General features: G+C 39.7%; 1 protein-coding gene across 4 annotated transcripts in view; it reads left to right on the top strand.

Moving 5' to 3' along the window:
• MTHFD2L (methylenetetrahydrofolate dehydrogenase (NADP+ dependent) 2 like) overlaps window positions 1-21,743 on the top strand; it is a 124,730-nt gene that overhangs the window by 48,304 nt on the left and 54,683 nt on the right. For 3 of the 4 annotated variants that reach the window (XR_006778112.2, XM_045789579.2, XM_045789568.2), the window contains one exon: window positions 8,580-8,672. The exons of the other annotated variant lie outside the window; for it this stretch is intronic. Coding sequence is in view for 2 of the 3 variants with exons in the window: in XM_045789579.2 (XP_045645535.2) it covers window positions 8,580-8,672 (93 nt within the window). In the remaining variant the exon portion in view is untranslated. The remainder of the gene's footprint in view (window positions 1-8,579; window positions 8,673-21,743) is intronic. 4 annotated transcript variants of the gene reach the window in all.

Here is a 21,743-nt window from a genome sequence, read left to right as displayed (position 1 = left end):
AAGTTGTAACAAACAGACCCCTCCCCCACCAACACACACACACACCCATTCTAGCCAAAGCAACTAGAAAGGAAGAAACAATACTTTGGCTTATGTCAGCACCCCTTGTCCCGTGGCTAAGCTGGCTCGTTCATTTTGGCTAAGATTTGGAAAGGTCTGATTGCTTTAGTTAGCTTTTTATAGCTTAAAATCTGTTTCACAATCAGAAATTCTATCAATCCTGACTTGGCAATTTGGTACTATGGGGAATTTGGTCACCTGGGGAATTGATTCATGTCAATGACTCAAAACATTTCATTCCTATTTATAGGAAAATAGTCCTAGAAATATAAGGTTTCAAAGCCAATATCTTATTTATGACTGCCATATTGTCCACACCATAGCTATAGTCTTGAATGGCGAAGATTGACTCCTGGAGCAGGAGAACCTAGTGTTAATGAGTGTAGACTCTTTGGTCCTGTTGCCTGAACACACATTCTGTTCCTGCATGTCCCTGTGAGATCAGGGTATGCACGGTTGTTGGGGGAATTAAGTGATACCTGGAAAGGATTTAGTAGTCACACGTGGTGAGTGTTGAGTACATGTTAGCTATTACATAAGTATACTTATTCTAAAAAGTAAGGTGGGCCACAGCAGTATATGAAATGCAATGCCAATGTGAAATAGTTAAAAGGGAGAAGCAAGGCCTAGAACTAAAACAGAGCCAAGAATAAGGCTATTACAAATAGGTATATCATTAAATCTTCCTGGATATATTACCACTGCCAAGCAGATTGCTTCTCATATACGAGGGCTAAATATATGTCTGGTGAATTTGAGTCCAAGCTATACTTTATGATTGGGTCACTAATTTCATCTTAAGAGCTCTTGAGTAGGAAAAAAATGATCGGTTACCCAATAAGGTGTCTTTAGGATTAAAAAATAAATACATGCTCAGGATAAATAAAATATTTTTTGGTGTTAAGACTGAAAAATGATCTCTCCTGAGGGTTCTTATAAGGAGGAAACTATGTAATGAACTGAGTAATATTCATAACATGCTTTTTAATATAATGAAATGGCCACATCTTATAGGGCTATTTCTGTTACAAATTAAAGCTACCACTGGCATGTATTTCTTTTATTTCACTAGATGTTTCTTCTCGTTCTCTGTTTCTGGGTCATTCTCTTCTTCCCAGCTTCTAAACCAGTGGTTCTCAACCTAGTTGCCCACTGAAATCATTGAGGGGCTTTTAAAAATATGGCTGCCTGACCCCAACGTGGAACAATTGAATCAGAATCTTTCAGGTTGGACCTGAGTATCAGTATTTTTTAGAACACTCCATAGAAGATTCTAATGTGGTCAAGGTTGAGGACAACTGCTCAAAACATTGGAATAAGCCCAGGGTTTCACTTCTTATTCCAGAGCCATTCCTAGGTCATCTTTTCTAGTCCCATAGCCTTAAATACCCCCAGCATTTCCTATGTGTCAAGACCCATGTGACCACTGTCCACTTGACATGTCCATTTGGACAGCCAATAGCCACCTCAAACTTACCTTACTCAAACCTTCAATCTTAGTTTTATTCCCCATAGTCTGTCTTGTCCTAGGAAGTAGCACTGTCACTTCACCCTTGCTCAGTTGCTTAGGCCACCCTTGACCTCTCTTTCTCACACTTCATGTCTTACCCATTAGCATCCTGTTTAAAATATACCCATGATCACCTCCACCAAAAAGATCCTGGTCGAGACAGCCATTGTCTTTCACTTGGAGTACTGTGAAATTTACAAACTAGTTTCTCTGCATCCACCCTTGTCCCCTCTCCCATATGTTCCCCACGGTGGGTCTCAATCACCCATGGCTTCCCATAACACTCAGAACAACATTACATCAGAATAAAACCCAGATTCCTTCACGTGGTATGTAAAACCTTACAGGAGCTGGCCTGGGCTGTATCTTTTTACCCACTTCTTACCATTTTCAGCCTCCATCACTGCCTTCCAGCCACAGCTGCCCTTTGCTTCCCTAGAACACATGTCATACATGCTCGTGCGTCAGGGTCTTTGACTTCGTTTTCCTTCTTACTGTAATGCTCTTTTTTGAAGTTCTTCTTGCGTCTCCTCAGGTTCCTCATTTGTAAAAATACAAATAACATTAGTTTCTACCTTAGAAAAAATGCTCTCACAGTGTCTTGTGAAGATTGTGTGATAGGAAAACGTCTGATAATATGTGTAAGGTGCTAGAACAATGTTAGACGTGTAGAGAGTTCTTACATACGGGTCGTCTTAATCACGCATGCTTAGGCTCTGTCCAGTTAGCTGCTACAGAGAATTTCTCTGTAGAGAGGTTTTCGTTTGTTTTATGCTACAAAATGCAATCACAGCGTACAAAGAGAGTAAGAAGCACATATTCCACTCCAAAATCTTTAGACCTCTGAAGGCATTTGTCCAAAACCAGAATTCAGGCTGCTTTTCTCCTTCGGATGCTGTTCTGGTGATGAATACTGAGTTTTCCTGCCTGCAATTTTCAGTGTTTTGCCTTTATTTTTTTTTATTTTTACTTTTTGAGAGGGAGAGGGAGTGAGGAGGGACAGAGGAAGAGGGAGAGTGGGAATCTTAAGACTCGGGACTCAGTCTCACAACCCTGAGATCATGACCTGAGCTGAAAACAAGAGTTGGAGGCTCAACTGACCGAGCCACCCAGGCGCCCCTCCTTTTAATCAGACCATGGTATGAGTTCATGTGTAGAGAATGACTCCGTTTTCTCTTATCCAGAGAAAGTGACAAAGCAAAAGCCTACACGTGAGATTTTAGCTCCTATTGGATTTGCAATTTTGCTTTATCCTCCAAGGGAGGTTCAAGCTGGTATTTGAAGATTTGCCTCATGGAAAAGGAAGTTGGGCCTTGTTCTGCGTTGCTGTTGAGGACAGATCTAGAATCATGGTAAAAGTTGCAAAAAGGTAGACTTCGGCTCTTGTGAGGAAGAAGTTTCCAACTGTCTGGGCTAAATAACATGCCCTTCTCACGTTTTTACGGAAAATAATTTTTCAATGGGCAGGGATGGTGAAAGCATGGGGGATTAAAGCAGAAGCAAAATACATTCTACTCACATGAAGAATCTGTCTTTTGTAAGACCTTTAACTGCCCCTGCGCTGTTCTCAGCTAGAGGAGATAGTGGCACTCTGTGCCAACACTGTAACTTATAGCCCTTTTTAACGTGGAACCTTCCAGACTGTATTCTCATACTGATTTACATATCTGTTACTCATGTGGGAGTGTGGAATTGTGTGTGTCCATTGCTTAGCATGGGTCTGGGATTATTTCTTGATTATTGAATAAATGAAGCCAGGGAATGACCTAGAAACGTCCAACAGAAATAAACTCCTCATTCTAAGTCATTTAAACCAAAAAAAATGCTACTCTAAAATGAAGCATATTGTGCTGTTTGTTCTAGCGTCTTTTTAAGTAGCAAATATTTTTTTCCTCAAATTGGCACTCGGTGTTAGTTGCCAAAACTCTTTGCTACAATCTGCAATTTTGCATAAATTACAGTGTAATAATAGCCTAGAAAACTGCTCAGACAGCTCCCAGTAGACAGTTCTTGATTAACTGTGGACTTTTATATAGCAAGAAGCATATCTTGCCCAGCAGTTAATTATTAAGTTCTAACAGAACTCTCAGATTCCAGGAGATAGGTTCTAAGTTTTTTATTCTTGCTCTATCTTACAAACATGATGTAAAGCGCTGGGCACCACGAAGTTGCCTAAGACTCTGCTTATAAAAGTTTTTATCTGGGTCTGTGTGATAGTTAGAAAAATTAGGCCCTCGCCCAGGCTGATATCATATGCACAATAAGAGGATAAAACCGAGTGTGGGAAAAAGTCATCTGAGGGTCAGAGATATGCATCATTCTGCCGAGTAGCTGCTGTGACTTGTTAGTAGTGGTTACCCCAGGGAAGAATTGAGGAGTTAGGAAGGATCAGGTGCAGCAAGCCAGAGGACTCGCTGGAGAAGAGTAAGAGGGCACTAGACCTGAAAACAGGAATGACAGGAATCTTCCCAGGTTAACTAAGCAGATAGTTTGCAGGGTAACTAGCTGGCCGCAGCAGAAACGGGTGCTCATCAGCCAAGGGGCAAAGGCAGAAGAGACCGAGGCGTGATTTTAACACATTTGCCTTTAACTCCCTCGATGTACCTCACTTTTGCTCTCATCTTCTGGTCGCCTGGATAGTAGGCTGAAAGCCTCTCCATGGGTTGATATCGTTATAATCAGAAACTCATCAATCAATGTCTAAATATGACTTTGATACTTCCCATGGGTTTTACTAGTCAGACTCACTCAGGAGTAATAACAAGTTAACTCGATATTGCAGGCAGGGTGGAGTTGCCTGAAGAGCTTTCTATGCTTATTGAAATTCATCTTAATATTTTTTTCTTCTGCTCAAAACTTTATAGGTTGTTGTATGTATATACAGCTCTGCGGAGGATTATGTATCTCTCAGTTCCATGCTGAAATCATCAGTATTGATGAAGTGGGAGGTTTTGTTTGGTCTTGAATTTTGTGGGCGTTGACAGGCTCTCATGCAAGAGAACACACTGCATGGGTCACCAATGTCTAAGGGGACCTTCCGGCATATGGGGGGACTGTACTCAGGTACAGATGGGAGGATGTTTCGTAGTTTTGCCTTGGGGTGGTTCTAAAATATACTCTACATTTATTGACGGAGTATAGCAAGTGAAAGGAAGAGGAAGCAAAGGGAGACCATAGACTTCTGCTCTGTATAGCTGGGTGGAAGGTGGTGCCATTAACTGAAATAAGACTGCTGTCAAGTACTACTGGGTGGGTTGCCTCTTACTGCTCTTCCTTTGCAAAGCTGTTCTTGTCATTGTCTTTTATTTGTTCTGTTAACTTTAGGATGAAATTATAGTCTTCCCAAAAAACGTTCAACTACCAGTTTTTATTGAAATTGTATTAAATTTGTAATGAACATAGAATTGTTAATCTTTGTGATATGGAGTCTTTCATCCAAGAACATGGTTTATGTTTCTAGCTCTTCAGTCTTGCCTATGACTTTTGGTGTTGTTCTAGAGATTTTCTTTTTCTTATTTTATTTTATTTTTAAAGATTTTATTTATTTTATTTATGTATTTATGTATGTATGTATGTGTGTATTTATTTGACAGAGAGAGAGAGAGAGCGCACAAGCAGGGGGAGCAGCAGAGTTTTCCTCTGTGCTGTATCTTTATTTTCTAGATCTAATATTTAGTAATTTTATTATAAATGTTTCTGGAAATTCTGCACTGTTATTTTCTGTTTTCTTTTTGACCCAGGAATTACTTTTTTCTTTTCAAGATTTTATGTATTTATTTGAGAGAGAGAGAGGCAGAGGGAGAGAGAGAGAAGCAGCAGCCTCCCTGCTGAGCAGGAAGCCCAACGTGGGGTTCGATCCTAGGATCCTGGGATCATGACTTGAGCTGCAGGCAGATGCTTAACCGGCTAAGCCACCCAGGCACCCAAGAATTATTCAAAATAGGGTTTTAAAAAGATTCCAGTGGAAGAACCTTGTAATTTCTGATGTTTTTCAATAATTGTAACTTTATCGATTTGTGATCAAAGAAAATATCTGAAGTTTATGTAGCTGTCTATTTTTTTGGTATTAATTAAAATTTTCTTTGTAGCTAAAATCATACCACTTAAAAATATTCTTTGGTCACATGCAAAGAAAATATATGTTCTACTTTCAAAACGTGATATAATCAGGCATATAACATTAATTATGTTATGTACATTTTCTATATCTTTGATCTGTTATGCATTGAGAAAGGTGAATTAAATTCAGCAAACACAATGTGTTTCTTTTTCAATTTGTAGCCCCTGTAATTTCTGCTGTATGAATTATATTTCTCTTTTATGTATTATATATTTCTCATTGTTGTGTGCTCATTTGAATCATGTCTTTGCATTATAATATGTACTTCTTTGTCCTATTTAATGCTAAATTTCTCTTTATTTGACAGTAAGAACATCTTATCTTTTTTTGTCATTTTCCTACTGCACATTTGCCCATTTTTTATTTTTAACATTTCTAAACAGCTTTTAGATGTGCCTTATGTAAAGTAAAGAATTAGATTTTGTTTTTGCTTTGTGAGCAAATTTGGAAATATTATTCTTTTAAACAGGTAACTTAGGAAAATTTATTATGATGATAAATATATATGATCTGAACCGTCATATTATTTTCTGTTCTGTTTGTTGTTTTCATGGCTTTTATTCATTTTTTACATTTTTTTCTTTTTTGTGTATGGTTCTTCTGATACTTAGGAAGGTTTGTTGTTACCCTAATAGTTTTAACTTTACACAGTACTCTTAGTTCTCTTTTCTTCGTAGAGTATCTATTGATACTCTAAAAAAAATGATAAAAATGCTTTCTTTCTCTTCCCTGATTCTATTTCTTTTGTCTCCAACTACTTGATATTTGCCAATAAAAATGATCTTTTAAGTTTTACCTTATACTTCTAAATATTCTTATACTTCTATTATTTGATTGATCAGCTTTAAATGTTTTCTGTTGATTCTAGTCATTGGAAAATAGGTGATCAGCAAACTTTCTCATCTTCACCCTTCCCATTCTAATTTTGTTAGTTGTACCATTTCTCCATAATCAGAGCAAATAGCATTTACATTTTGTCTGTCACTCCAATCCTCATATTTTTTTAAGTCTTAGTTTTATGATTAAATATATCCCAAACTCTCCAATAGTCCTTTTGCTAGTTTCCTCAGGTATGTGATATTTAATTCATTAAAGTTAATCATTTAGCAAGTTCCTCAGGAAAAGCACATGGGAACAATATTCCCTGAGTTCTTACAATTTCAAAATTGTGACCTTTAATCTTGGAGGATGGTTTGACTGGATGTAAAGTCCTTGCCTCCCAGTTTTCTTTACATGAATCTCTTGTAAATGTTGCTCTGCTGTTTTCTGGAGTTGAATGTACAAATCTGAATTTTTTGCTCTAACCATTCTTTTCTTAATCTCTACAATCCAGCTATATTACTGAAATTTTTCTCAGTGTTGACCATTATGGGTCAATTTGTATGGATTCAAGTCTTTTTTCCTCAGGTTTTGTGACTTTACATTCTTAATTTTTAAATTTTTGGGATAATTTTTAGTCACAGCATTCAACTTTTCCATTGCAACACTTTTTGTTGTTGTTGAGTGTATTGTATGTTGGTAAATTCTTAAAAATTTGTTTTCCTTTTGTTTTTTTCGTGGGTGGGCCATTTTAAAAATGTATTCTTTTATTTACTTAAAAATATAGTAAAATTCATTCTTTTGTGTGTATAGTTCCATGAATTTAGACAAATGCATATAGTCATGTTACTACCACGAGAATCGGAACAGCTCCATCACACCCAGAATTCTCCTGGGCTGGTTTTTAGATGGCATCCTTTTATTAATCCTGTGTCAAATCCTTTTTTTTTTTTTAATTACTTATCATTGAATGAGTTGGATTTCTTGGATCTGTTATTTGCAGGGTCCTTCTGCTGAGGGTTGGGGGGGAGGTGCCGGGCAGTCCTTAGGTCCCTCCTTCACCACTGACACAGACTCAGACTGCTTCCTGTTGAAATGGCTGCTCCGTGGCCATCTTATTCTCTGCATTTCTTTGCTGCCTTTCTTCCTCTGTGGTATATTGCTAACTCTGCTGGTCCTGGGCAACTCTCACATATTTTTTGGAGTCTGTGGGAAATACATCTTGTAGTTTTGCTAGAAATGGAGATCATGGGGTTTTTGTTCTTCTCATTAAATGTGTAGCATTTGTATGTTATCTAGGAGAAGAGAGAAGGCCCTGTCTCACACGGCTATGTCCTCACCGGAAGTCCTTCCCCGACTCCCCTCCTCCTTGCCTCTTTCACTCCTCTTCCTTGGCTCACACTTGAAGCATGGCAAACCCCTCAGGCTGCTAACCTCTCTTATTCATACATCAGTTCCTTAAAGCCCGTATGAATACTTCCTATTATATCTTAGACGTCTTTGTCATTTCCTAAACATATAACTTCAAAATTAGTCCACTTTTTCCTGTTATTCTGTTGGCTCGGAATGCCCTTTCTTTCTTTCCCTGACTAGTATACCCTTGCTTATACTTTGAGACCTAAAAAAGTATACTGCCTCCTTTAGGAACCCTTCCTAGACACCCTCAAAAGAGGAAGCAGCTGTGCTCCCACAATACATTGCCCCATTTTGAGTGAACTTATCTTGCTGTTTTCAGTATTTATATACCTTCTTATCAGGCGAATAAGTATCCTCTGCATTTACACATTAATCTGTCCATACAGAACTTTCAAATGCTGCGTTTCTAGAACCTCACTTATAGCTCTCCTATGATGGTCAGCCCATACTTTCATTTGGTCTTAGTTGATTTTCTACTGGTTAACTGAAGGTACAATATTCTGGGTCATCTAGGTTTTCTTATCTAGCTTTTGTTCTTAATTTCAAAGCAATTTCCCCACTCTTAGGATGTAATTGAATCTCCTCTAGAATTGGAGTGTTCATACATTTTGAAGAAGCTCAGTAAGCATTAATGGAAGTTCTTTTCCATTCCAGGTGATGCAACGGTGACAATAGCTCACAGATACACTCCCAAAGAACAACTGAAGATCCATACTCAGCTGGCAGATGTTATCATAGTCGCTGCCGGTGAGTCTTTAGTGGCTGTTATTTGGTGGAATGTCCTCAGCAGAGTAATTCCTGCCCTAATTGCTGACATGTCTGTAAAAACAGCTTCTTGGGAGAGTTAGGTGTACGTATGACTAACTTCCATCGACTGGATCCTGTCTCTTGGCAATTATTATATTGGCTTGTTGTGCCTACCTTAACATTTGTCACTTCATTATGGAAAACCCAAATAGCCTCTGGAATGACAGATTAAGCCCAAGAACAAACATGCACATTGCCAGTTCCTTCACAGACATGGTTGATTCTAAACCTGAATGACTTACGGGAAGATGGGTAGGAAATGCCCTTGAAAAGATAGCCAGGGCTAGCTCATGTAGGACCTTGGTAAGGACTTTGATATAAGCCAAGGACAGCTGAGAGCAGGAGATTGATGTGGCCTGGCTTACAGTTTTAAAAGAGTGCTTAAACTATGTCAGAGAGCGCGGACTCGAGAGGGGCGAGAGGAGGAACAGAGAAGAGGTATTGGGTTTTCATTTACGGAATCTAGGATTTTTCCTAATTTGTTTTATATTCGAAATACAAAATAATTGTACCCTTTACTTCTCCCTTTACTCTTGCCATGTAGTATTTCTACACCGCAGACAATTCTGACTCTTCTTGCTTTATCCAAGGCTTGAATGAGAGCCCTTTTCATTTTGTTTATCAATTAGATGTTATTGGTAATTTCTAGACTTTACATTTGAATTGCTGGGTGGTTACAAACTATAAAGGGAGAGTAGAAGTTCCAGAAGAAATTGAGCTTGATGAAGAGGATAATGATAGTTTAACTTCGTTTAGTTTACTTTCTTGTTCTGATATAGGCCCTTCTTGGTACTCAGAATATATATGGGATGACTCCAGGAAGAGTAATTTGCCTCCCGATAGAGTAAAAATACAAATATACCCTTTTCCAGAAGTCCCCAGTAAGCTGGTACAGGTAACCACATTTCCAGTTTTTCTGAGAAGTTATATTCAGATGATATTAAATGCAAATTTTTGAACGGGATTGACAGAAGGAAGACAGGCATGTTTAGAGAAGCAATAAACTTTTTCAGACCCCGGATAACAGTAAGTGAAATACTGCTGCAGCAGCTGGTATATTTGCAGAAGACAAATATTAAACTGGCTTCTCTTTAGAGACACTTGGATTCACATACGGAGTCAGAATTTGGTGAGTAGAGAGGTGTTTTTGATCCTCTTTGTTCATCTCAAACTTTAGACAGAATGAAATTTACATTATCTTTAAAAGGTGCTACTTGACTCTAATGTTAACAGCTTGTAAAGAATATTTCTCCGCCGATCTTAGTTTCTATTTCTCAGTTATAATACTGAATGACTATTATCTTCTAGTGAGATAAAAATCCCTCAGTGTGCATTCATGCTTATGTTTTTCTTGTCGTGGGAAATCGCAGATAGGGGATCCTCTTTCAAGAACCACTGACATTCTCCTGTGATTAAAGCGAGCTTTCTGTCACAGCCATTATAGCCACCGCTGTCATCATCCTTCCGTGTCTCCTGTAGGCTCACTGTATGTAAAGGCCTAAATCAGCACAGAGTACGAGGTGTTAAAAAATAAGACGGGAAAAGAAAAAGGAAAACGAAGGTAGGGAAGGGAAAGGAAGGACCAAGCTGTATGAAATTAACAGAATAGGAGCCAGGAGGTACTCAGGCCAGTTAGGTGCAGAGCCAGTACTGAGGTTCTGTCTGGCAGCCATCCCAGTCAGGGCATCCTGTCACCACCAGAGGGCGCCAGGCAGGTGGCCGCTGTTGCAGACAGCCATACTCCATCCACACTCCGATGGAGTTTACCACACTCCATCCCGGTCCTGGCTGCAGGACATTTTGAATGACGGTAGTATGAACAAGCCTTGTGCCCTGCCTTGTATTCCAGCCCTGATGCCTGTAACTAGACACAAAGGTATGCCGAATGCTGGAAGACAGCCCGGTAGATGACCCTGCAGTGGTCCTGAAGAAATAAGTAAATATTTGGATAATGAGAAATTTGGGGGAAGAAAATTGAGAGTTTATAAGAAATAACTAAGGGTTGCTCATTTCCATGTCCTTACTAATCACCTAGAGAATTTAAGGATAAAATATGTCGATATCGGTAAATAACAGTGAAATTATGAAGAATGCATAAATTAACATAAAAAAGAAATTCCATATCACCAGACCATAGGGCTGAAATCTTACTAAATGAACCACTTTGCATTCTGTGTGGGAAATAAACAAATACAATTAGCAGTGGGTATTAAAGAAGGAGATAGTGATCTAATGGCAGAGGTAGCTGGAACAGGGAGGGTTGGATCCTTGGCATAACTAGAATGTCAGCATATATGGAAGCAGTCCCATCAAGGAGTCAAGAAGAGTAGAAGGAGGAGTGGTGCGTGATGTATCAGAAAGATCGATAATGTCTGAGGGATGACAATGACGAATGTAGTGATGAAATCCCGGAATGGGCTTGCAGAAGGAAAAAGTAAAAAAAGAAATCATTGTGTGAAGATCCTGAGGCATGAATAAAATTAGCTTGTTAGTATTCATCTCACCCCTCCAGTTTCTCAAATTCCCATGGTCCTATCCGTCCAGGTTTAACTCTGTATCGCTTCTTTTTTGAAACATCTCCCTGCACATTCAGGATTTAGATTAATTTAGAAGCTCAAATCTGAAAATCCGATCCTGTCAAACCACGCATTTAGAAATAAGAAACTTCAAGCCTCTCCTCAAAACTGCTCTCTGAGTTCACAGAGAGAATTAATGTGTTTCTGGGGCGCTTTACTGTACCGTAGTTATGGCCCTTAACATCTGTTTATGGTTGTCCGTCACCTTCACTAGACTGCTGCAGGGACGGGATTGGGTTTTTGTGTGTGTGCGCGAGTTTTTTTTTGACGTGGTATGTAAGTGCTTCAAAGAATATCTGACACATAGTGAGTACTCAATTAATGTGTGTTGTATTCATTTTGAAATTACCACTGGAGCAAGGACTTCAAATTGATACAAATTTAGCTGATGAATTTTTAAGCATATAATTTTATAAAGATGGAATCGTTCTAGTTATTGGTTGATTCACATAGTGGTAGCATTTTTTGGTAACTACTAAACATTCCTAGATTGTCATTGTAAAAGTAAGTTGAAAAAGTCATAAAGGTGAAAGATTTGTTCATACAAGAGCAGTTTGTATCATTAAGTGGATGATTGAACTGATTTGATTTGAAATAACAAGGTTAGGAATTCTGAGCAGGGTGACGAAAGAGCCTGTACAGACATCTAAAATATAGTAAGACTATTGAAGAGTTGAATTGAAAGCAGTGGTTTAAGGGAAGGCTGCGTCGGCTGCATGTGAGACTGGTGATAAAGAAGGGAGAGCTAGCCAGAGTAGGGCACCAGTGCTAACGATGTGGGAGAGCGAGGTTCTTGTCCCACGGAGTCGGAGAATGACTCCCACGGAGAAAGGAGAGTGAGTAAAGTGACAGAGTTTTATTAAGCAAGGATACAGAAAAGGCTGTCTGCAGTGAGAGGGGTCCTGACACGGTTGCCACTGAGGGCTTTTAGGGACGGTCTCTTATAGAAAGCTAACCAGGGAACTTAAATCTGTTTGACATCTCTATTGATAGCGCCATTGAGTAAGGACTAGTGATAACACTTTCAACGGCTTACTTCCTTTTTAGGGTCGGGTAATTCTTGGTTTGTCACAAGTAGCTATTATATATAACAAACCCCCACCTCTGACACTTAGGGCAGGGTTCTGGTTTGTTCCCTTATCTCTGGTTTCCTTTCATCTCCTGCATTTTTGAATTTTGTGAGCCTGATCCCGTGGCCCCCTACCTATCTCTCCCTGCCTAGCCCCGGCTGTCCCGTACTCACTACGAGTGTAAGAAGACCCTTTGATTCACTTCTATCTCATGTTTCCAGGACACTGGGGGAAATCCTAAGTCTGTAAAAGTTCTAGGAATCTTCATTATTCAAGCAGGATCGGCAGGTTTTTTCCAGACACTGTCTGAAAGACCCTCTGCCAGTATGAGTAAACTGTGGAACTAGCTTCATTCAGAAGATGAGCTGCTGAGTCAATGCCACTTGCATATTAACCTGTGGATACAGAGTGTCATAGTTGGTGAAAGCTGGCATTCTGTCCACTAAGCCATCCCCTGCAGCAGGATGAATGAACCTTTACAGTCGTAACTCTAGCGTCTCTATTGCAACACTTTTAATGATAGACACTGTAATATAAAACAGGATAAATAGGCAATTCAGTAGAGTAATTTGGAGGATTCATACTTACTCGTCATAAAATAAAGGTGACCAACCAACTTCTTTTCACGACTTCTCCCATCATATCATCAACTTTTGGGTACACTCCCATCAAACATCACCATAGGTTCTCAATAGAGTTTTCCTTCTGGTAGATTTCCTCTTCCTTAGAGTAGAATGCCAGGACACTGAGAAATTCCCAGGGGTGGGGCCTGGAAATCGTCTGTTCCACCATCCACAGCTCATGCAACTCGGGAGTGGAACTTACTCCCTTACAGCCCTGGGTGCTTCCCAAGTGGATGCCAGCACATTTCATGGTTTCACGAATGCTATTGTTCTTTGCATATCCTATTTCTTATTTTTCATCTTGCCCCTTTGGCCTCTGATTCTCCACTTAGAAGTTCTTCCTGCCCTCCTAAGTGTGTCATTTGTCTCCATTTTATCATAGGCCTTACTAGAGTAAGAATCCCAGAATTTAAATTCCAAGTCTGCCACTCGCTAATTGTGTAACCTTGGTCAAATCATCCTGTTTCTGAGCCTCAGTCTTTTTGATGTGAAGAGTAATAATCTCTAACATAGTATTGTTAAGCCAGCCAATCTAGGCAAAGAACATGGCACAGTGCCTAGCATATTGCAAATACTCAATAAATGGTATATGCTAATATGTTATATGTTAGTCCTTAGGCCATTGCACCTGAATTTAAACAAAAATTTAGAAATAATAAACCAGTTGATTATTAACCTACATCTTCGATGGAACTAAAGGAATATACTTTGGGACACTTTTCTACTAACATAGTATCAAAGTTGACTGGTCATCATAAACATAAATAAATAAATAAAGGACATGACTTACAGATAAGAGACCAACGTCATAAAAGCTTTATTTATTTATTTTAAATATTTTATTTATTTATTTGACAGAGATAGAGATAGCCAACAAGAGAAGGAACACAGGCAGGGGGAGTGGCAGAGGAAGAAGCAGGCTCCCAGCGGAGGAGCCCGATTCGGGGCTCGATCCCAGAATGCTGGGATCATGCCCTGAGCCGAAGGCAGACGCTTAACGACTGAGCCACCCAGGCACCCCAGAAAGCTTTATTTTACCTTAAGATTTGTGGCTTCTCAGGATGACACCTGCTTTTGCTCATAGCTGTGTATTCTGTTGTCCCTGGATGAGTCCCTGGTTGCCTCTCTCTCTTTTGAAGCAATCTGACTTTGTGAGGGGTAGGGAAGGGAGAGGTACTTAGGTGAAGGGTTTGTTCTCACAGCCCTTTTCTCACTGCCTCATTCTCCCTCTCCCTCTCTCTACCTCCTCCCCCTCCCCCAGTGTAGCCCCCACAATCCATCCCCAGAGCCTCCCCAATCCACAACAAATAGGCTTCATCCGTGTATGAGAAGGTGCTTACCTGTTGATTATTCTCCTAACTATCCCTACCGTAAAAACCTGGCAAACATGCACAATAAGCCAGCCAGAGCCAACGGCAGTTAACAGTTTGATGCTGGGCCTTCCACTAGTTTATAATTACATGTAAATAGACATATATACACATTTCTTTTCACCCTGCACGGACTCTTTGCGTTTTATGGCTCCACACTGTGTACCTTTCCTCATAAAATGCATTCTTCTAAAGCGTGGTTTCTACTGACTTCGTAGTATTCTGTGCTGTAGATATAATTTATTTATTCAGTTCTTGATGGTTGGACATTTAGGTTGTTCCCAGTTTTTAACTATTATAAACATTGCAGTAAACAACTGTGGACATCTTTGTAAACACCCATGATTATTTACACAAGGAACCCATAATATTTATTAGATTGGTCTTTAGTTCTTTATTTGCTGATGAAAGATTACTTATATTCTCAGAAACAAAACTGATATTTAAAGCTTTGTGCTTAACACATGTCGGGCTCCCTGCTTGTCAGTCTGCTTCTCCCTCGGCCCCTCCCCCCACTTGTTCTCTCTCCCTCTCTCTCTCTGTCTCTCAAATAAATAAAATCTTAAGAAAAAAAAAAAAAGACTCTCTTTCCCCCTCCCTCTGGTCCTCCCTCCTCCCTCGGAATGAATAAAATCTTTAAAAAAATGTAAAAAGTAAGGAGGATCTGGGTGTAAATTGAGTGTTAATCTTAAAAATCACATTTAATTCTCTAGGCTGCATTTTCCACTATTGTAAAAAGGTACAGGCTGCTGTAAGAATTAAGAACCTAGCACCTAACTGGTATGAAATAAACGTAGTTTCCCTTCCCTTCAGTCTGACATCGTATTGTGACCCTCTGACTAAAATTACAATATGTTTTAAATGAAAATATATGAAAATTTGTCATCTAGCACCAAAAGGCTTATTCAAGTTGCCAATAATTGGGTATGTAGACTGTAAAATGTGTGTACGAACTTGTACATTTTCCCTTGATCCGTGTTAACCTCAAATAAGCAAAAACATCCCCCCCCCAAATTGAGCACCTAAGAAGCATCCCAGAGCTTTATTTCTTTTCCTTAACTTGTTATATATATATATTTTTTCCTTTACTTGTTATGATTGCATGGACTTGTGAAAAAGGGGTTCCAATCTTTTTGTCACCAAGTGTTTTTACTTGATATCATTATGTGGGAAGCAGAGACTGATTTTTTTCTTTGGAGTGTCTTCTCTTTGCACATATATCTACTTCCTTTCTTAAGTAGAGCAAGTGTTCAACAGCAGTATCCAAGAGAACTTCAGTAAAGAGCAATTAGATCAAAGATCTCTCTTTTTATGGGGAAATATAGATTTCCTTTGAAATATATTTTAAATTGTTTAATGATATGTTAATTATGGCTAATTCTACTTGGTTGCATATGTGTGTATCACAGGGAGGAAGAGCCCTTTCAAGATTATGTCTCTAGCCATTGGTATTATCTTTGCGATGTTTTTATGGCTAGGTCTTTAAAATTTTACATGACAAAATATTAAAAATGCACATAAAAGTGAGCCAAAGAATAATGTCACCACCTATACACACCTACCAGCCAGATTTGTCAAATCTGAATATCATTATAGATGTTTTTAATTTCTACATGCTGATATCTCTGCAAACTTGTTTTGTTCTGATTAACATTGAGTTTTAGAGATTTGTTTACGTAGACCCACGTAGCACTAGCTGTGTGATACTCCGCTGACTGAGTGTCCATGTTCTGTTGATAGATGCACATGTCATTTCTCATTTACTGCTATTATAAGCGGTGCTGTAGTGTGAGTGATATTTCACCAGATATTAATTTTGCCACTACTTATAGTAGGCCCTACATCAGGTGCTGGAAAACAAAGATCTGTAAAATATAGTCCCAGCTCTTGAGGAGTTCAGAGTCTAACAGAGAAGAAGATGAGGTACAAACCAATTAGTGTAACATGGTTCACTAATAGTGTTAGAGGTGCGTGTGTGTGTTTGGCTATCTATCCATCATCTAGAAAAAGGGAAATTGAAAGAGAGACAGAGAGACAGAAACCAAGAAGGACGAAGACAGACAAAGAGAAACAGAGACAGAGACCAAGAGAGAGGGAGACTGAGACCAAGAGAGAGATAGAGAGAGAGACCAAGAAGGATGGAGACACACCCAGGGGGAGAGAGAGAGGCAGACAGAGACGGAGACCAAGAGAGACAGAGAGCGAGCACCACGGAGGAGGGATGACCATGTCATTGCCTCTGAAGATGAAATGGCAGAGCTGGGTCCCAACCCACAGAAGGAGCAGAGAGTCACTGGGCAGAATCCAAGGGAAGGGGACTTCCAGCAGCTTCTAGCTGTAAAACACTACGCGTGTATCAAAGAAAATATTAGACACCTGTCAAAGTGATTGATGCCGTCTGTGGGTGGAGAATGATGAAGCTGAATCTTTAGGAAAGGCCAGACAGCAGAAGAAATGAAGAGATTTGGATTTTATCCTGCAGGCCAGGGGCAACTTTTAAATAGTTTACAAGCATTGGAATAACATATCATGTTTAAATTCTAGAAGGGCTACTCTGGCAGCCTCTGGGCAGGGATGAAGCTGGAAGCAGGCCTGACATGGCACTAAATACAGGGGGAGCTGAAAGTGAGATGGAGAAACAGAAAGTAGACTGGAAAGACTTTCTGGCTTTGCATCCTGGGTGTGTGGTGTGAGCACGGACAAGGAAGAGCTCATAGAAAGGAAGCAGGTGTGGGAGGAGTCGAAGATGGGTGGGTACAAATTCTGAAGTGTAACAAAATAATAAAAGAGGAGAAGCGGAATGGAAAAACAGGACCTACATGATACCTGTGATGGGTATGGAATAGTGAGAATTACAGGGACAGCATCGAGGGGACAACGTTGAAGTGACTCCCACGGCACTGCGACCTCCAGCAGCCAGGACCGTGTCTTATTTAGCTGTGTATTTTAGTAAGAACGTGGCACTGGGGACTAGAACACTCACTGCTGAATGAGTATGCGTCCTTCCTCGGAACACAGGTGCTTACCTTGGTTTCAAGCTTCTTTCCTAGAAGTTGAGGAGAGCCTTTATAGAAGCAGATGATCTCTTTCACGTCCATTCAGCCTTAGACTCTCCTCCATACCTTGTTTGGGGCTGTTCCACTTCATGAAGGTTTAATATAGCATTGCGTCAACATCATTGACTCAGAGCTTGCACCTGCAGGGTTCGGAGGGAAGGCAGGGAGGCGGCAGAGAAACACCGAAGAAACGATGACTGTCTTCAGAGAAAGAACAAGAAAATAGCCTAGCTCTCCTTTCTAGTGTGGGTAAGAAGGTGAGCCATCCTTTGGTGAAGTCATCATGCCTGCGGTGAACTCACAGAGTGCGGTGCTGTGGGATGTCTCTCCCAAACGTGTGTTGACTGGCAGGAAGTGAAATGATTTCCTTAGATCTGTAGCCAGTCATTATTAGTTGTGGCTTTGCAATAACATCCCCTCATCTCATGAAACTCCAGGAAAATTGAAAATTAAAAAAAAAAAATCCAGGGATCAAAATGTCCCATATCAACACTTGTGTAATAGTCTGCACAGAGGCGGTGTTTGAAATGCGCGGTGGAGACTCTGACTGTGCACCTGGCTACCTGCTTTAGGTGTGGCTCTGGCTGTGAAGGGGAGCGACGAGAAGTAAGGAACCAGTGTGTCGGTACAGATCTCCTCGGGCAGCTTTCTATGAAAGTCCTTTCTTTTTACCCCTTCATGTAGTCAGAGAAAGGGTTCTGGCTCTTCATCTTACGCCTAAGTGCATTTCCCCCAAATGGATTCCTGATTTGGCTAATTAATAATTGCTTATTTTAGAATGACTTACCTTTGTTACAAAACCCGAGGATTAATGAGTACTCTGCATGAATGTGGGCTTTATGACTGTGGTTGGAAAAAATTCAAATAAGTCATAGTTCTTCTCTGAGTGTAGATTGCAGGCAATTCAATCTTAGTAGCCTAATATGTGCCCTTTAAATTGAGATAGTGATCAATATCAGGGATCAGATATTTCACTGCAAAAAAAGGCAGGTGCATTTCAGTAATCTTTCTATTGAGTTTCTATTGTGTTTCATAATTCGCACTTACGCTTATTTTTAAAATAACCAGGATGATTCCTTTTCTTTAGAAAATACACACACATACATGCACACACATACATGCACACACACACACACACAACAAAGGATATATTATTTTTTAAAAAAGACTTTACTTTTTTATTTGACAGAGAGGGAGAGAGAGAGAGGGAGGGAAGGAGAGAGAGCACAAGCAAGGGAGAGGCAGACTCCCCACTGAGCAGGGATCCCGACACGGCTGGATCCCAGGACCCTGGGATCATGACCTGAGCCGAAGGCAGACGTTTAACTGACTGAGCCACCCAGGTGCCCCGAAAGGATACATTATAATATACATTCTTCTCAGGGTAGTTGGTCAGGATATGTGTGATAAAATAACGTGGCATACCACGTCAGAATGATTGAGAATTGCTTCTGGTATACTAACAGTTCTTTTAGGTCACTAAGATATCACCCCAAATTTACTTTATTTGAATAAAAAACTATTTGAAGGAGTTTCCCCTTCTATGATAAATTTTCCGACTTTTTAGTGGAAGCTCTGTGAAGGAGTACTGGATGGCTTGGAAAGAACTCAGAAAATGGCATTAGTTTACCATGAGGACTAGATTAGATAGTAAACTGGAGTAAATTTCTTCAAATACAAGTAAATACATTTACGAACTTGTTTTGAATATAAGCTTGTGAACAGACATTATCTCAATTCCCAAAATACTGCATGTAGGAATTTATCCTGAAGAGAATTGTAGGGGCACCTGGGTGGTTCAGTTGGTTAAGTATCTGACTTGGGCTCACGTCATGATCCCAGGGTTCTGGGATTGGAGCCCCCACATCAGGCTTCCTGCTCAGTGGGGTGTCTGCTTCTCCCTCTCCCTTTCCCTCTGTCCCTCTCCCCACTCATGTGCACACACTCTCTCTCTCAAATAAATAAATAAATAAAATCTTTAGGAAAAAAAGAATTGCAAGGAGGTTTACAGAGACGATATTCAAAGATATCCATCACTGATTCTTTGCAAAAAGGTGGGAACAGCCTGAACACCCAGCAACATGGGGACATTTACTGTGAACAATGGTGTAGTTCTAAAACGGAATTCTTATGGCCAGTTGTGTTTGAAAATAGTCATATTAGGTTGCGTCTCTGTTGGATATCCAAATAGGAACACACACACACACACACACACACACACACACACACAGACAAAGAGAAAAACAAAGAGGGAAGAAAAAATACAACTTGAGAGGAGTAGTTACTTCTGGCTAATGGGTAATAGATGATAGATAAATGTTGATTCCTTCTTCATCTTCCTCTGAATTCTCCAAGTAAATTCTCAAGAGATATTGATTTTATAATTATGAAACGAGACAAAAAATATTAAGATGACTCATTCCCTGTTCCTGGCAAGATTTGCCTGCTGTCCATTTGTCTTCTGAGGTTGTTGACCTTTTACTACGGAGGAGGAGCGAAGGAGCGTGGGAGAGGTTTACTAAACGGAGATGGCTCAGCTCCTACCAGGCGCTACATATACTAATTATTATTTTTATTTTAAGATTTTTTAAATTTATTTATGTGACAGAGAGACAGCCAGCGAGAGAGGGAACACAGCAGGGGGAATGGGAGAGGAAGAAGCAGGCTCATAACGGAGGAGCCCGATGTGGGACTCGATCCTGGAACGCCGGGATCACGCCCTGAGCCGAAGGCCGAAGGCAGACGCTCAACAACTGCGCCACCCAGGCGCCCCTACATATACTAATTAAATGGCTTTTCTTGGGAGAAAAGAAGGAATGAAAAGAGATGTGACTGGATGAATTGTATGGGGTGTAAATTACATCTCAGTAAAACCTATTTTAAAAAGAAAGATGGGAAACAGGAAGACCTAGGGATGCCAAAACTGAGGGTAATTGTGGCTTTTGAGTTCATTTTGAAAAATAGAAAGTAGTCCTCTAGATTTCAGTTAGCACCAAGAGGACGGAGTGGGACAAGAATATGAGAGAAAGAGATAGGAAAGGGAAATTTCTCCCTGCTCTCCTTTGAGTTCCTGGCCTCCACCTTTGCCGGTTTATCTGGAACATTCCTTGTTGCTGAAGCTCTTCTTGCCTCACGCCCCAGGGGCTGCACATGTGTCCTTAATGCCTCCTTCTGCTACAGTCAGCTGAGGGCAAATCCAGATTTGAATTGTGGCAAGCTTTGTAAGAAATAGGAGCACATTCATTTTTTTTTTTGTCCTTACGTAAATATTTTAAACATTAGGAAAACCTATTTAATTTCAAATTTGTCTGATTTATCTCCAGCGCTAGCCAGTTCTTGATGTCTCTTAAAAAGCATGTACAGAGATATTAGCAAGTTTTTTTTCTATAACATTAAATAATTAACACATTCTCATTTCTGAGTGTGAGATTTTTTTAATGTAGTGATTATCAAACAGATTTAAAATAATCTTTGAATAGAGAGTTTTCGGGATAGGCATTTTGTTTTTTTTTATTTATTTAAATATTAGTGTTCCTAATATTTATTTTATTACTTTTTTTAAGATTTTATTTTTAAGTCATCTCACCCAACAAATATAACCCAACGTGGGGCTTGAACTTACAACCTCAAGATCAAGAGTCACGAGTTCCACCATCTGAACCAGCCACGTTCCCTAATATTCATAATATTTATCTTAATACTAATAATGACAAATATTTATTAAGCATTTCTGAAACATTATGTTATTTAAATCTCACAGCATCCCTAGGAGGTCAGTAAGGTTACTATCCTTATATAATAGATGCATACAGTTAAGGCTGAAAGTGAATTGATTTGTCCGTGGTCATATAATGAAGGGCTGAACGAGGACTGCGAACCATATCTTACTCTAGAGCCTCCAATCTTGATTTTTCGTTCTGCTTTTGGCTCTTCCTGCCATGATTTTGGGAAGTGGGATGTGCTTTTATCTTGCTTATCGCTTTATCTTACGTGCAAGTGTTATAATGATTGAAAAATCAGGCATCAAGCAGAAGTTTGTTTCTCCAGAAGTTATGTTGGTCACACTCCACATTTTATTAGTAACACTTTTTAATAAACCAAAGGAACATGTTTAAGGAAGACAAAAAACTAGCATGAGTTTAAATTTGCAAAGCTTGCAGAGTTGTGACTACCGTTCTCTAACTCTGCCAGTAAACAGCATTTCACATTGATGTATTCAGATAACACAAGAACTTGGCATTGTCCTCAGCTGAGTAGGGTATCACTCTGTCTTTATTCTAGTTCTGCTTGTCTAAAACACAGCCTACCATGTATGT

Source organism: Ursus americanus, chromosome 8 (assembly GCF_024610735.1).
Source record: "Ursus americanus isolate L20-20 chromosome 8, mUrsAme1.1.p, whole genome shotgun sequence".
Classification (NCBI taxonomy): Eukaryota; Metazoa; Chordata; class Mammalia; order Carnivora; family Ursidae; genus Ursus; species Ursus americanus.
Note: the sequence above shows the minus strand (reverse complement) of the source record. Positions and strands in the feature narration are given on the sequence as shown.